This window comes from Salvelinus fontinalis, chromosome 23, assembly GCF_029448725.1.
Source record: "Salvelinus fontinalis isolate EN_2023a chromosome 23, ASM2944872v1, whole genome shotgun sequence".
NCBI classification, from domain to species: domain Eukaryota; kingdom Metazoa; phylum Chordata; class Actinopteri; order Salmoniformes; family Salmonidae; genus Salvelinus; species Salvelinus fontinalis.
In genome coordinates this window covers 9766239-9782024 of record NC_074687.1, presented here as the reverse complement: position 1 = coordinate 9782024, position 15786 = coordinate 9766239, and the positions used below count along the sequence as shown (strand labels likewise).

Genomic DNA, 15786 nt, shown 5'->3' with positions numbered 1-15786 from the left:
GATAATTATTTGTTTATGTCTGTTCTTTCATTTTCAGATGGTGGCAGAGTCTACAGGGTAAGCTTTATGATCTCCTTGTGATTATTAAACATCTTTAAAATATCTTGTTACTAACTTGATTTTAATGGTGAAGCAACATCTGTCATCTTGCTCTTGGTTTGTAGGGTCAGAAAGGAGAACCTGGAGATGTACCACAGGTGACTGGGATCAGAGGTCGTCCTGGGCCTATGGTAAGCTTATAGATCACTTTGTTTTCAGAGTCTATTATAAACTAAATTTGTGATATAGTGCTTTGTCGAGATTCACCAAAATACAGCTTTAAGGTTTACGTCTTTTACCAGTTGTTTCTCACTTGTGGTGTGGATTTTGTAAGACTCTTTCAGTCAACTCTAGATGGCAGAAGAGCACAGTTACCTACCTGTACTTGACAGAGCATCAATAATGACTTTCCTCCATTTCAGTAATGATGCCATCATGTGATTAATGAAGGGACATTAGTGTGGCTTTTCCCATCCTTTCTTTTTGTTCGACAACAGGGGCCTCCCGGATCTCCAGGATTCAGAGGGGACCGAGGCCAGAAAGGAAGACCTGTACGTTCCAAACATGACTTGTGAAAACACACACACCTCTAGGATGCATGTAGAGCAAATATATCACGCTGTAGCTACGCTCGAGTTCTGTACTGTATAATTATTTACATTGACAACAACAACAAAAAAGTGAGTTTCAATACAAGTTGGATCTTTGCCAAATCGCAAATCATTTATCATCCTTTTTCTGGACCTAAATAGTACGATCAACCAACCTTTTTCTGGACCTAAATAGTATGATCAACCAACCCTTTTCTGGACCTAAATAGTATGACCACCCAACCCTTTTCTGGACCTAAATAGTATGACCACCCAACCCTTTTCTGGACCTAAATAGTATGACCACCCAACCCTTTTCTGGACCTAAATAGTACGATCACCCAACCCTTTTCTGTGACACACCCTCAGAAGTGATCCATGTGGCCCCAACTGTGCAGCCCACACAGAGCTTGTCTTATAAAAACCAAATGTCATGTAGCTTGATTTGGAAAATATGCTAAAGGAATATTTACTCATTATATAATGGCAGGTAAAACACAGCCTTCGTGGTGTAATTTCCTCTCCAGGCCAACCAAGCTGAGTGTAAGAGCTGTCGCTCTCCTCATCCTCAGATGAGGTGAGGAGAGAAGGATCTTCGGACCAAAATGCGGAGTTAGGGAAATAAGCCATTTTTATTACACATACGACGTAGACTAAACAAAACAAAACACTTTCAAAACTACAAAATAAGAAAACGACGTACAACGGAACCTGAACATAAACTTACATGGACAAACGTAAACTTACGAACAGGAACGAACATCAAAACGAACGAACAGCCAAACAGCTCCATATGTGAAAAAACATAGACAACACGATAGACATCACAGGAGACAATCACCCACAAACACACAGTGATAATGCCCTACCTAAATATGACTCTTGATTAGAGGAAAATGCAAACCACCTGCCTCTAATCAAGAGCCATACCAGGCACACCGAAACCAACATAGAAACAGATAACATAGACTGCCCACCCAAAACACATGCCCTGACCATAAACACATAAAAAACAACATAAAACAGGTCAGGACTGTTACAGTACCCCCCCCTCAAGATGCGCACGCCGGGCGCACAAGCACAAAGTCCAGGGGAGGGTCCGGGTGGGCAGTTGACCACGGTGGTGGTTCCGGCTCAGGACGCTGTCCCCATACCACCATAGTCACTCCCCTCTTCTTTCTACCCCTTCTAATGCCCACCCTAACACTACCTTCCCCTAAATAAACAGCTAGCACCAGGACAAGGGGCAGCACCGGGACAAGGGGTAGCACCGGGACAAGGGGCAGCACCAGAACAAGGGGCAGCACCAGGACAAGGGGCAGCACCGGGACAAGGGGCAGCACCGGGACAAGGGGCAGCACCGGGACAAGGGGCAGCACCGGGACAAGGGGCAGCACCGGGACAAGGGGCAGCACCGGGACAAGGGGCAGCACCGGGACAAGGGGCAGCACCGGGACAAGGGGCAACACCGGGACAAGGGGCAGATCCCAGCTGAAGGACTCTGGCAGGTCCTGTTTGGACGGCTCTGGCAGGTCCATGCAGGCTGACGGCTCTCGACGCTCATGGCAGACTGACGGCTCTCGACGCTCATGGCAGGCTGACGGCTCTCGACGCTCATGGCAGGCTGACGGCTCTCGACGCTCATGGCAGGCTGACGGCTCTCGACGCTCATGGCGCTCTGACGGCTCTGGCTGCTCATGGCTCTCTGACGGCTCTGGCTGCTCATGGCTCTCTGACGGCTCTGGCTGCTCATGGCTCTCTGACGGCTCTGGCTGCTCATGGCTCGCTGGCGGCTCTGGCAGATCCTGTCTGGTTGGCGGCTCTGGCAGATCCTGTCTGGTTGGCGGCTCTGGCAGATCCTGTCTGGTTGGCGGCTCTGGCAGATCCTGTCTGGTTGGCGGCTCTGGCAGATCCTGTCTGGCTGACGGCTCTAGCGGCTCCTGTCTGGCTGACGGCTCTAGCGGCTCCTGTCTGGCTGATGGCTCTGTAGGCTCATGGCAGACGGGCGGCTTTGCAGGCTCATGGCAGACGGGCGGCTTTGCAGGCTCATGGCAGACGGATGGCTCAGACGGCGCTGGGGAGACGGATGGCTCAGATGGCGCTGGAGAGACGGATGGCTCAGATGGCGCTGGGGAGACGGATGGCTCAGATGGCGCTGGGGAGACGGATGGCTCAGATGGCGCTGGGGAGACGGATGGCTCAGATGGCGCTGGGGAGACAGATAGCTCTGTAGGGAGGAGAAGGAGAGACAGCCTGGTGCGTGGTCTAGGCACCGGCTGCGCTGGAGAGGAGGAAACAGCAGGAGAGAGAACCCGGAGAGACAGCCTGGTACGGGGGGCTGCCACCGGAGGACTGGTACATGGAGGTGGCACCGGATATACCGGACCGTGAAGGAGGACACGTGCTCTTGAGCACCGAGCCTCCCCAACCCTACCAGGTTGAATGAACCCCGTAGCCCTGCCAGTGCGGCGAGGTGGAATAGCCCGCACTGGGCTATGCAGGCGAACCGGGGACACCACCTGTAAGGCTGGTGCCATGTACACCGGCCCGAGGAGACGTACTGGAGACCAGCTACGTTGGGCCGGCTTCATGGCACCCGGCTCGATGCCCAACCTAGCCCTCCCAGTGCGGCAAGGTGGAATAGCCCGCACTGGGCTAAGCACGCGTACTGGGGACACCGTGCGCTTTACCGCATAACACGGTGTCTTACCAGTACGACGCCTTCTACCTCCACGGTAAGCACGGGGAGTTGGCTCGGGTATCCTACCCGGCTTTACCACACTCCTCGTGTGCCCCCCCCCAAGAAATTTTTGGGTCTTACTCACGGGCTCCCAACCGCGTCGTCGCGCTGCCTCCTCATACCAGCGCTCCTGGGCTGTGGCTGCCCTCTTCTCCTCCTTAGGACGGCGATATTCCCCTGGTTGAGCCCAAGGTCCTCTACCGTCCAATATCTCCTCCCAAGTCCAGAAATCCTTATTGCTCCGTCGAGCATTCCCATACCGCTTGGTCTCTGTATTTTGGTGGGTGATTCTGTAAGAGCTGTCGCTCTCCTCATCCTCAGATGAGGTGAGGAGAGAAGGATCTTCGGACCAAAATGCGGAGTTAGGGAAATAAGCCATTTTTATTACACATACGACGTAGACTAAACAAAACAAAACACTTTCAAAACTACAAAATAAGAAAACGACGTACAACGGAACCTGAACATAAACTTACATGGACAAACGTAAACTTACGAACAGGAACGAACATCAAAACGAACGAACAGCCAAACAGCTCCATATGTGAAAAAACATAGACAACACGATAGACATCACAGGAGACAATCACCCACAAACACACAGTGATAATGCCCTACCTAAATATGACTCTTGATTAGAGGAAAATGCAAACCACCTGCCTCTAATCAAGAGCCATACCAGGCACACCGAAACCAACATAGAAACAGATAACATAGACTGCCCACCCAAAACACATGCCCTGACCATAAACACATAAAAAACAACATAAAACAGGTCAGGACTGTTACACTGAGACATGAAAATGTACGTACTACTCAGTCTCTATTGAATTAGGATATTTCAGAGAAACAACTAATGTATATGATTATGAACATAAAATAATTATATAGATTTTTTTTTATCAATGGCTTTCATTGTCGTGCTCAAATAGAATACAGTATCTTCAAAGATAATCAACCTGTTAAAGACTGTAGACAAACAATGATATACTGTGCACTGTGGAGATTTTTTCTCTTTGGTGAAAAACACTGGGATAAAACAAAAAAAAACAATCAACACACCATTTATTTTCAGTTTCAATGACATTACATTATCATTAGAATGCACTCTCAAAAGACCCATTCCGCAAACGTATGTATTTCATTTAAATTCAGTTCACAACAAAAACCTAAATGATGAATGAACATGCCCCTCTTATTGGAATGCTGATCCAATTGAGGACATACATTTAGCAGAACATCATTACTCTCTATGATTTATGGCATTATATGTCCTCGGTGTACCTCTCATGTTAGCATTGTCAAGCATAAGCTGTAATGATTTATTTTTTGGTTTCTCATTGTGGCCACTTTCATCCTCCACTGTTATTGTGTATCAACTAGAAAACCTGCTTTAGAACACAAGACAATATGACCGTCTACACATTATGCTACTAAACATAAATGGAGATCCATAACCCAGGGGTCACTGATATCAATACATGAGTTGAGAGAAGAAAAAAAATGAGGCTTACACAGTAACACGTTTACGATTTGGCACTTTACGAATGACACAGTATTTACTTGTTATGAGTTGCTTCATCCTGCTTATATTAACATGACATTGTCTATCTAAAGGGGCTGCGTGGATCTGCAGGATATGACGGAGAGCCTGGTGTGCCTGGAAACCCAGGAGAACCGGGGCCTGCAGGAAACCAGGGTCCACCAGGAGTATGTACCACAATACCCACCCCTCATAAGCATGTACCATCTCAAGTGTATAGCATGTCTATTAATGTTTAATTGACTGTCAATAAGTATAAACCCTTTATAAAGGCAACATTATTGTTAAGCGTTACCCTCATGTAGTGTATTCTCACTAGATGGATTGCTGGATTGGCAATGGATAAATTCACTACCAAACATGTTAGTCATGTTTTTGTTTTACAATCAATAGTTATATTAACATCGTGCTAGCGGTGGGGTTAAATTTTACCCCCCCCAAAATCTAGTTAAAGTCGGAGGTTAACATACACCTTAGCCAAATACATTTAAACTCAATTTTTCACAATTCCTGACATTTAATCCTAGTAAAATTCCCTGTCTCAGGTCAGTTAGGATCACCACTTTATTTTAAGAATGTGAAATGTCAGAATAATAGTAGAGAGAATGATTAATTTCAGCATTTATTTCTTTCATCACATTCCCAGTGGGTCAGGTTTGTAGGCCTCCTTGCTCGCACACACTTATTCAGTTCTGCCCACAAATGTTCTATAGGATTGAGGTCAGGGCTTTGTGATGGCCACTCTAATACCTTGACTTTGTTGTCCTTAAGCTATTTTGCCACAACTTTGGAAGTATGCTTGGGGTCATTGTCCATTTGGAAGACCCATTTGCGACCAAGCTTTAACTTCCTGACTGATGTCTTGAGATGTTGCCTCAATATATCCACATAATTTTCCTTCCCCATGAAGCCATCTATTTTGTGAAGTGCACCAGTCCCTCCTGCAGCAGACCACCCCCACAACATGATGCTGCCAACCCCGTGCTTCACGGTTGGGATGGTGTTCTTCGGCTTGCAATCCTCCCCCATTTTCCTCCAAACATAATGATGGTCATTATGGCCAAACAGTTCTATTTTTGTTTCATCAGACCAGAGGACATTTCTCCAAAAAGTACAATCTTTGTCCCCATGTGTAGTTGCAAACTGTAGTCTGGATTTTTTATGTCAGTTTTGGAGCAGTGGCTTCTTCCTTGCTGAGCAGCCTTTCAGGTTATGTCGATATAGGACTCGTTTTACTGTGGATATACATATTTTTGTACCCGTTTCCTCCAGCTTCTTTACAAGGTTCTTTGCTGTTGTTCTGCGATTGATTTGCACTTGTCGCACCAAAGTACGCTCATCTCTAAAGACAGAATGTGTCTCCTTCCTGAGCGGTATGACGGCTGCATGGTCCAATGCTGTTTATACTTGCGTACTATTGTTTGTACAGATGAATGTGGTACCTTCAGGCATTTGGAAATTGCTCCCAAGGATGAACCAGACTTGTGGAGGTCTACAGGTGTTTGCCCACATTTATTAGTGCTCCTGGGTGCAGCTGTGGATCCGCTACTGTGGACTGGGATCTGGCCTTGTATAGAATGTCCTTGTATCTCTCCTGGAAGGGGATATAGTCACCCTTTAGACACTCCTGATCTGATCTGATCTGAAAGACTCAAGATAACTTTCGTAATCTCTTCAGTCTTCTCATTTTCCATCCAAATCTTCTCCTTCTCTTCCTCCCTTAAAGTACGTATCCTGGCCTCCTCTTCATCTAGCAGAATTTTCCGAAGATCATCAAACTCTATCCTGATCTGCATTTGTGTAACATCGGCCTGTGTCTTAATGTACTTTGCTGTTTGATGACAGGTTAGTTTGGCTTTAGTAAAAATACATAGCTTCTTCTTCAAGGGCTTTAGTTCAACCGTTATTCTTTCTTTGTGATCCTGGACAATTTCATCTATGGGACAGAACTTGTGGCCTGTGTGTGTTCTTGAATCACGACACACTAAACACACAGGCTGGTGATCCGCCGTACAGAAGAGCTTGAGTTTGTCTTTGTGCCGAGTGCAGAGCCTCTCGAACCCAGCTGCATCTCTGGAGCTCCTCTTCTGTAGGAAGCCGTCACACAGCCTCTTCAGGGTAAGACTTACTGCTGGGAAAGGCATTGAGGAGATCCTCCTGCAGACTGGACACTCCTGGTCTTCCATACGTTTCCAGTACTCCTCAAGGCAGGTTTTTCAGTCACTGTGGCTGCAACACAGAACCACAGGATCCCTGAAGATATCATAACACACAGGACAGGAGAAATCATATTCTATAAGAAATGATTCAGAAGCCATTTTGTCACTCAGACAGTCAGTTTCCTACTCTGTAATGGCCTCAGCAAACAGCTAGAGGTAGAAGAATCAGCTTCATTGGCAAGTCCAAGAGCAGCTTCTACACTGACCACAGGTCTCTATGGATCAGAGTAAATGGTGACCGCTAAAGGGCTAAACTGTAAAAGTATGAGGCTATATAAAATTTAACAGGGAGGTTCTTTATTATGAACGTCCCTAACCAAAGCACATTATCAGACTGATTATGTGGCCATTACCTGGTCTATTGAGAAACTCAGTATGGAAACAAGAGAAATTCACCTGGCAGTTACCTGGCATATTCTGTTAAGTGGCCTCTGAGTTTCAGGTTGAATATCCAATACTGTAAATCACGGTTCTGTTTCCCCAGGGACTGGGAGCTCAGATGGCTGGAGGATTTGGGGATGAGAAATCAGCCGGCCAAATGGCCATGATGCCAGGAACTAGGGTAAGAAGGGTGCAGTGGAACCATCTTGGGTCACACAAGTTTCTTGTGCCATCTTTATTTACTATGGCTTAGATAATTTAGCTTTTGTGGTGATGTTGGTGTATGTCTTGAATTTGTTGAACTATGGGTGTAAGTGGGCTCATACTATTTATGATTCTGTGTACAATTATGCAACCTGTGTTTTAGGGAGAGGCAGGAGCAAGAGGACCTCCTGGGCCAAATGGAAATCCTGTAAGTTAAAAACAACGAATGAAAAAAAGAATTTCAAACAATTATATTTGGAGCAAGCCGTTCACTCTCTTTGTTCTCTCTCTCGCTCTCTCTCTCTCTCAGGGCCATTCTGGACCGCAAGGACCCCATGGGGAAGTTGGTGATCCAGGTCACATGGTATGACAACATTCTCCTTGTCATATGTCATGTTTCTGGTCCGGTGTTCCCTGTTTATTGCGACCATTCTCAACAAAGTGTCTATAAAGTCATGTTGGCACCACAGTAGTCACATCCATCTTCTTGAAAACAAACAACACAAAAGTGACAGACTACAGAATATGTGCAACTGTTTATGTTGACCATTTAATCTCCTGGTAACACTTGACATAAAGCTGACAGATATAATATATTATGATGCCGTTATAATGCATTATAATGTCTTATCATAATCTTCTGTTGTAGGGTCAATCTGGACAAAGGGGACCTGAAGGGCCACCAGGAAAGCCGGGTGAAGACGTGAGTAAACTCTCCTCTCTGTTCACCAGAAGTACTGACGCTATTCCATGGACTGCATTCCAAGATGGACTGCATTCCAGATGCTCTGTGTCACAATAACCTTCCCAACAGAAACAATCTCAAAAGACATGAACATACTAGATTGAAGGCATGCTAAACTTACTTCATGATGTGTAAGAAACATCACCCTTTATACTTAGTAAATGCTACTCATCTCTTGTGATATCATCCTAGGGAGAAGCAGGGAAAGCTGGAAATTCAGGAGAGATGGGATTCCCTGGATCAGCGGTAAGTTATATATCAATAGAAGTGTTACGCATGAAGTTATTACTAAAATAACTGCAATGCTGTACTCAAATACCATGTCATGTATTTCAGGGAGCTCGAGGATTTCCAGGGACACCTGGGCCTCCGGGATTGAAAGGCCATAGAGTAAGTATAACCCCATTTTTGCCTATTTAGAGCTTCGAGCTAACGCTGTAATTAAAAGCACTATACAAATGAAATGTATTATTAATATTATTACTATTATTGTTATTATTAATGGAGAAATACACATTCCATCTTTCAGGGTCACACAGGTCCAATGGGTCTAAGAGGAGAAACTGGAACTGTAGGATCCAAGGTAGACAATCTACATATTATGTTATAACTAACTGGTTTTATAACTGACAGTGATATTCATATAGATATTATGTTATAACTAACTGGTTTTATAAATGACAGTGATATTCATATAGATATTATGTTATAACTAACTGGTTTTATAACTGACAGTGATATTCATATAGATATTATTATATGATTCATGTAGACACCATAGTTATTTCTAGTCATGATACATCAGTTTCATACAGATAATATATAATATATGATACATATAACTATGCATTTTGTAGATCAGGGTGTCAAACTCATTCCACAGAAGGGCTGAGTGTCGGCAGGTTTATTGTTCTCTTCTTTAAATGAAGACCTTCACAACACATAAAGTGTGTTCCCTCGGGTCGCTACTCTGCTACCACATATCTACAACTCAAAAATCCATACGTGTGTGTGTGGAGTGTGTGTGTGTTATCATGTGTACGTGTAGGCGTGTGTCTGTGTCTTAATTCATCAATCGAGTACAAGGGTGGAGTGAAAAACTGTAGAATCTCAGTCCTCCGTGGAATGAGTTTGGGCACGTGCTGTAGAGTGTTCAAAAGCATGTATTAATGAATGCAATGTTTCTGTCATCGATCTCTTAGGGTGCATTAGGCCCCACTGGTCCAATTGGCACACCTGGCCCTATAGTAAGTGGAACACGTTTTAAATATACAGTATTGTGTACTAACAACTTGTGCTGTCTCTGACAAAATGCAATTCATAGCAAAGACCACCGAGATAAACAGAGTGACTGTTATGTTGATACCAATTCATAGCAAAGACCACTGACATGAATAAAGCTACTGTTATGCTGATACCAATTCATAGCAAAGACCACTGAGATAAACAGAGTGACTGTTATGTTGATACCAATTCATAGCAAAGACCACTGACATGAATAAAGCTACTGTTATGTTGATACCAATTCATAGCAAAGACCACTGACATGAATAAAGCTACTGTTATGTTGATACCAATTCATAGCAAAGACCACTGACATGAATAAAGCTACTGTTATGTTGATACCAATTCATAGCAAAGACCACTGACATGAATAAAGCTACTGTTATGTTGATACCAATTCATAGCAAAGACCACTGACATGAATAAAGCTACTGTTATGTTGATACCAATTCATAGCAAAGACCACTGACATGAATAAAGCTACTGTTATGTTGATACCAATTCATAGCAAAGACCACTGACATGAATAAAGCTACTGTTATGTTGATACCAATTCATAGCAAAGACCACTGACATGAATAAAGCTACTGTTATGTTGATACCAATTCATAGCAAAGACCACTGACATGAATAAAGCTACTGTTATGTTGATACCAATTCATAGCAAAGACCACTGACATGAATAAAGCTACTGTTATGTTGATACCAATTCATAGCAAAGACCACTGACATGAATAAAGCTACTGTTATGTTGATACCAATTTGATATTTGATCTTTAGAAGACGTCTCAACTTCTGCACCAATCAAAAAAGATAAGATAGGTGAAAGCAAAATGGTGGATGCATACCTGGCGTTGGCTTTGACCAGTACAGATCCTTCACAGTCTAACCTGGCGTTGGCTTTGACCAGTACAGATCCTTCACAGTCTAACCTGGCGTTGGCTTTGACCAGTACAGATCCTTCACAGTCTAACCTGGCGTTGGCTTTGACCAGTACAGATCCTTCACAGTCTAACCTGGCGTTGGCTTTGACCAGTACAGATCCTTCACAGTCTAACCCGGCGTTGTCTTTGAACAGTACAGATCCTTCACAGTCTAACCCGGTGTTGGTTTTGACCAGTCCAGATCCTTCACAGTCTAACCCGGTGTTGGTTTTGACCAGTCCAGATCCTTCACAGTCTAACCTGGCGTTGGCTTTGACCAGTACAGATCCTTCACAGTCTAACCTGGTGTTGGCTTTGACCAGTCCAGATCCTTCAAAGTCTAACCTGGTGTTGGCTTTGACCAGTCCAGATCCTTCACAGTCTAACCTGGCGTTGGCTTTGACCAGTACAGATCCTTCACAGTCTAACCTGGCGTTGGCTTTGACCAGTACAGATCCTTCACAGTCTAACCTGGCGTTGGCTTTGACCAGTACAGATCCTTCACAGTCTGACCTGGTGTTGGCTTTGACCAGTACAGATCCTTCACAGTCTAACCTGGCGTTGGCTTTGACCAGTACAGATCCTTCACAGTCTAACCTGGCGTTGGCTTTGACCAGTAGAGATCCTTCACAGTCTAACCTGGCGTTGGCTTTGACCAGTACAGATCCTTCACAGTCTAACCTGGCGTTGGCTTTGACCAGTACAGATCCTTCACAGTCTAACCTGGCGTTGGCTTTGACCAGTACAGATCCTTCACAGTCTAACCTGGCGTTGGCTTTGACCAGTACAGATCCTTCACAGTCTAACCTGGCGTTGGCTTTGACCAGTACAGATCCTTCACAGTCTAACCTGGCGTTGGCTTTGACCAGTACAGATCCTTCACAGTCTAACCTGGCGTTGGCTTTGACCAGTACAGATCCTTCACAGTCTAACCTGGCGTTGGCTTTGACCAGTACAGATCCTTCACAGTCTAACCTGGCGTTGGCTTTGACCAGTACAGATCCTTCACAGTCTAACCTGGCGTTGGCTTTGACCAGTACAGATCCTTCACAGTCTAACCTGGCGTTGGCTTTGACCAGTACAGATCCTTCACAGTCTAACCTGGCGTTGGCTTTGACCAGTACAGATCCTTCACAGTCTAACCTGGCGTTGGCTTTGACCAGTACAGATCCTTCACAGTCTAACCCGGTGTTGGTTTTGACCAGTCCAGATCCTTCACAGTCTAACCTGGTGTTGGCTTTGACCAGTCCAGATCCTTCACAGTCTAACCTGGTGTTGGCTTTGACCAGTCCAGATCCTTCACAGTCTAACCTGGTGTTGGCTTTGACCAGTCCAGATCCTTCACAGTCTAACCTGGCGTTGGCTTTGACCAGTCCAGATCCTTCACAGTCTAATGCAGTAGAATGAAAAGAGACAAGCAGAGGAAGCCAGTATGTGGATACCGTCCATGAAGAGAAGCTGTACTGCTGGATTACCTTTGGCTTTCATATCTTTCAGCTATCTAAAATTAACTATGCAATATGCGTAACTAACAGGCATAGTTTAATTAATAAATTATCAAAATAAAAAAAATACAGCAAATGTTTCAAATGATTTTTTCCTGTTAGTAGAAGCCTATTTAATAAGACATGAAGCCTAATGGTGTTGCTTCATGGTTGATCAGGAGCAGCAGTTGGACCTATTTGCAGGACTGTAGAAAAGCCTTGTCATAGTGCATCGGCCAATTAAAACTTTTACTCTAACGGTCACTTTTTTCGTACATTTATATGTTTATTGTTCTGCGACTGTAAAAGCAATCATGACGTATGTTTTTTTAGGGCCCTAGAGGCATGCCTGGGGAGAGAGGCCGCTTAGGAGCTAATGGAATACCGGTAAGAATGAGAACACTTTTAATAAAGTGCATTATTCCACACAGCCAATAATAGCATTCTCAGATGCATTGCTGCTTTTTATATACAGTACATCGGTATACAATTAATGCCTCCAGATAACAAGCTATTGTTATATTCACCTAGAGTGCTCAATTATTATTTTAAATATATTTTTGTGGTCATGTACAGTCTTTGACTAATGTACAATATACACATTTCCGATGTATGTCTTTACAAGAATTTAGGATTGTATTTCTTTTTGAAATCCAATGAATTGTTTGTTTTCTACGGTAGGGTATGAAAGGTCCTCCTGGGAACATTGGCAAACCGGGTCCGATGGTAAGACAAGTAGACGTAACTCATTATCAACTGTTTATCAAATTCATAGAATAACTCAACACACTGGAGTTGCAACTATCCTATTACTTAATACAATGGAGTTGCTACTAGCATATTACTCAACGCAATGGAGTTGCTACTATCATATTACTCAACGCAATGGAGTTGCTACTATCATATTACTCAACGCAATGGAGTTGCTACTATCATATTACTCAACGCAATGGAGTTGCTACTATCATATTACTCAACGCAATGGAGTTGCTACTAGCATATTACTCAACACACTGGAGTTGCTACTATCATATTACCCAACACAATGGAGTTGCTACTAGTATATTACTCAACACACTGGAGTTGCTACTAGTATATTACTCAACACACTAGAGTTGCTACTATCATATTACCCAACACACTGGAGTTGCTACTTTCATATTACTAAATACAATGGAGTTGCTACTATCATATTATTCAACACACTGGAGTTGCTACTAGCATATTACTCAACACACTGGAGTTGCTACTATCATATTACCCAACACAATGGAGTTGCTACTAGTATATTACTCAACACACTGGAGTTGCTACTAGTATATTACTCAACACACTAGAGTTGCTACTAGCATATTACCCAACACACTGGAGTTGCTACTATCATATTACCCAACACTGGAGTTGCTACTATCATATTACCCAACACACTGGAGTTGCTACTAGCATATTACCCAACACACTGGAGTTGCTACTATCATATTACTCAACACACTGGAGTTGCTACTAGCATATTACTCAACACACTGGAGTTGCTACTAGCATATTACTCAACACACTGGAGTTGCTACTAGCATATTACTCAACACACTGGAGTTGCTACTAGCATATTACTCAACACACTGGAGTTGCTACTAGCATATTACTCAACACACTGGAGTTGCTACTAGCATATTACTCAACACACTGGAGTTGCTACTAGCATATTACTCAACACACTGGAGTTGCTACTAGCATATTACTCAACACACTGGAGTTGCTACTAGCATATTACTCAACACACTGGAGTTGCTACTAGCATATTAAAGCTTTTCAGCAATTCATGAATGAACTTTTCTGGTTTTATGCTTGCAGGGTCCATTAGGTATCAATGGTCCCCCAGGATATCCAGGAATTCCAGGAATGAAGGCAAGTAGACTGTCGAGTAGAACATGAAGTATGTAATCCATGTTCAAATCTATACGATACGAACTGAGACTTCAGAGGTTGTATATGTAATGTTGTTTACATCATGTTATATATATAACCTAACAACAGATATTGCTAGCTAATAAGTTTATGCAGGGCTATGTAGATAAAATGGACTCATTGAGGATTTCTGTTTCTCTTCTCCAGGGCCAACCAGGTGCCACAGGAGTGCGGGGCCCCGAGGGGCAACAGGGCCAGAGGGGTGAGACAGGACACCAAGGCAGGGCAGGGGCAATTGGCCTACAAGTACGGCTCTTATTTCTAACACCTACTCTATTTATTGAAGGTCCAATGCAGCCATCTTGATCTCAATAAAAAAATAATTTTAATTAAATACCATACTCTAATTGTTTTCACTTAATACGAAACAAAAAGAGCTTCTTAGCAATGAGTACTTTCTCAATTTTGCTAGGACTGTCTCGGAGTGGTCTGAGTAGGGAGGGGAAAACTGAAAACTAGCTGTTATTGGCAGAGAGGTTTGGAACTCTCTTTCTTATTGGTCTATTTCCTAATTTGCCGCCTGGTGATGTCACCAGGCAGACCAAAAGTCCATCCCATCAAAACAGGCTGGAATTTGCAGAGGTCTTTTCAAACAGCTGTTACGCTAAATGGGCATTATCATAATTTTCACACATTCACAGTATAATTCCAACCTCATAGTGTGGTAATATATATATATACACACAGGGAAATCACGTTTTTGACTGCACTGGGCCTTTAACATCCTTATATGCACAATGCATTTTGGTAATGCACTTAAGATTTTATTAACATGACAAATTTGCTATTTCTAGGGTCCTTCAGGAACTGACGGTGGCCCAGGTACTAAGGGTCCAGTGGTATGTATATTATCATTAATCTAGTACTCCTAATTACCAAGAAAATAATTTGTTGTTAAACAACTGTAATTGTAGTTTCACATAGTATACCTAGAGTATTTAAAGATGTAAATGATCAAGATTGGTGTGTATTGAGAGATGCTCCTGTTGTTTTGTAGGGTACCATGGGTGTGCAGGGTCCCGGGGGTCACCTCGGACCCCACGGTCCACCTGGACCTCAGGGAAGCACTGGACAGCCTGGGATCAAAGGTCAACTGGTAATGTGGCGTCTTTTTACTTTGGATAAAAGTGATTTTTTTCTACTCTTGCGAGGTCCAGACATTCATGTTCCTTATACATGTATAAATACACTATCAATGTTATGACATGCATGCTCTAGACATAAACATCGCTCTGTGTTACTTTGGCCTTTACCAAAGCACAGAGGAAATGGCCCAGAGCGCCTTCTAGGCAATGTACTTTTACTGCAAAATAGTTGTTTTGACTGTTTGACAAGGGGATGGGGATTTAGTTTTTCATTTTTATGATGCATTATCTATAATAAAATGTGACTTGTGATGTACTTATGCTTCTCACGTCTTTGTTTCAGGGAGATGTTGGTGTTCCTGGGTACAAAGGAGAGGGCGGACCCAAAGGAGAACCTGTAAGCCCAAATAATGTGACCTTTCACAGATGATTTTATATACAGTGATTGTAATATATTACAATACTTGGTTGTCTAAATGTACATTATTCCACATTGGATGAAAGAGAGACACTGTCATAGCTGGTACAGAGCGTATTAAGATGGTTGAATGTCAAGTTTATTGAGATGGTTAAACACATTTTAA

General features: G+C 43.4%; 1 protein-coding gene across 1 annotated transcript in view; it reads left to right on the top strand.

Annotated features, from left to right (window-relative positions):
• Nucleotides 1-15786, top strand: part of LOC129820829 (collagen alpha-2(V) chain-like) — a 67800-nt gene that overhangs the window by 34802 nt on the left and 17212 nt on the right. Inside the window, exons 3-21 of the mRNA XM_055877830.1 lie at nt 38-57; nt 165-230; nt 537-590; nt 4987-5079; nt 7616-7693; nt 7880-7924; nt 8027-8080; nt 8366-8419; nt 8654-8707; nt 8798-8851; nt 8991-9044; nt 9664-9708; nt 12486-12539; nt 12834-12878; nt 14004-14057; nt 14265-14363; nt 14912-14956; nt 15115-15213; nt 15546-15599. Of these exons, the coding sequence (XP_055733805.1) occupies nt 38-57; nt 165-230; nt 537-590; nt 4987-5079; nt 7616-7693; nt 7880-7924; nt 8027-8080; nt 8366-8419; nt 8654-8707; nt 8798-8851; nt 8991-9044; nt 9664-9708; nt 12486-12539; nt 12834-12878; nt 14004-14057; nt 14265-14363; nt 14912-14956; nt 15115-15213; nt 15546-15599 (1121 nt within the window). The remainder of the gene's footprint in view (nt 1-37; nt 58-164; nt 231-536; nt 591-4986; nt 5080-7615; nt 7694-7879; nt 7925-8026; nt 8081-8365; nt 8420-8653; nt 8708-8797; nt 8852-8990; nt 9045-9663; nt 9709-12485; nt 12540-12833; nt 12879-14003; nt 14058-14264; nt 14364-14911; nt 14957-15114; nt 15214-15545; nt 15600-15786) is intronic.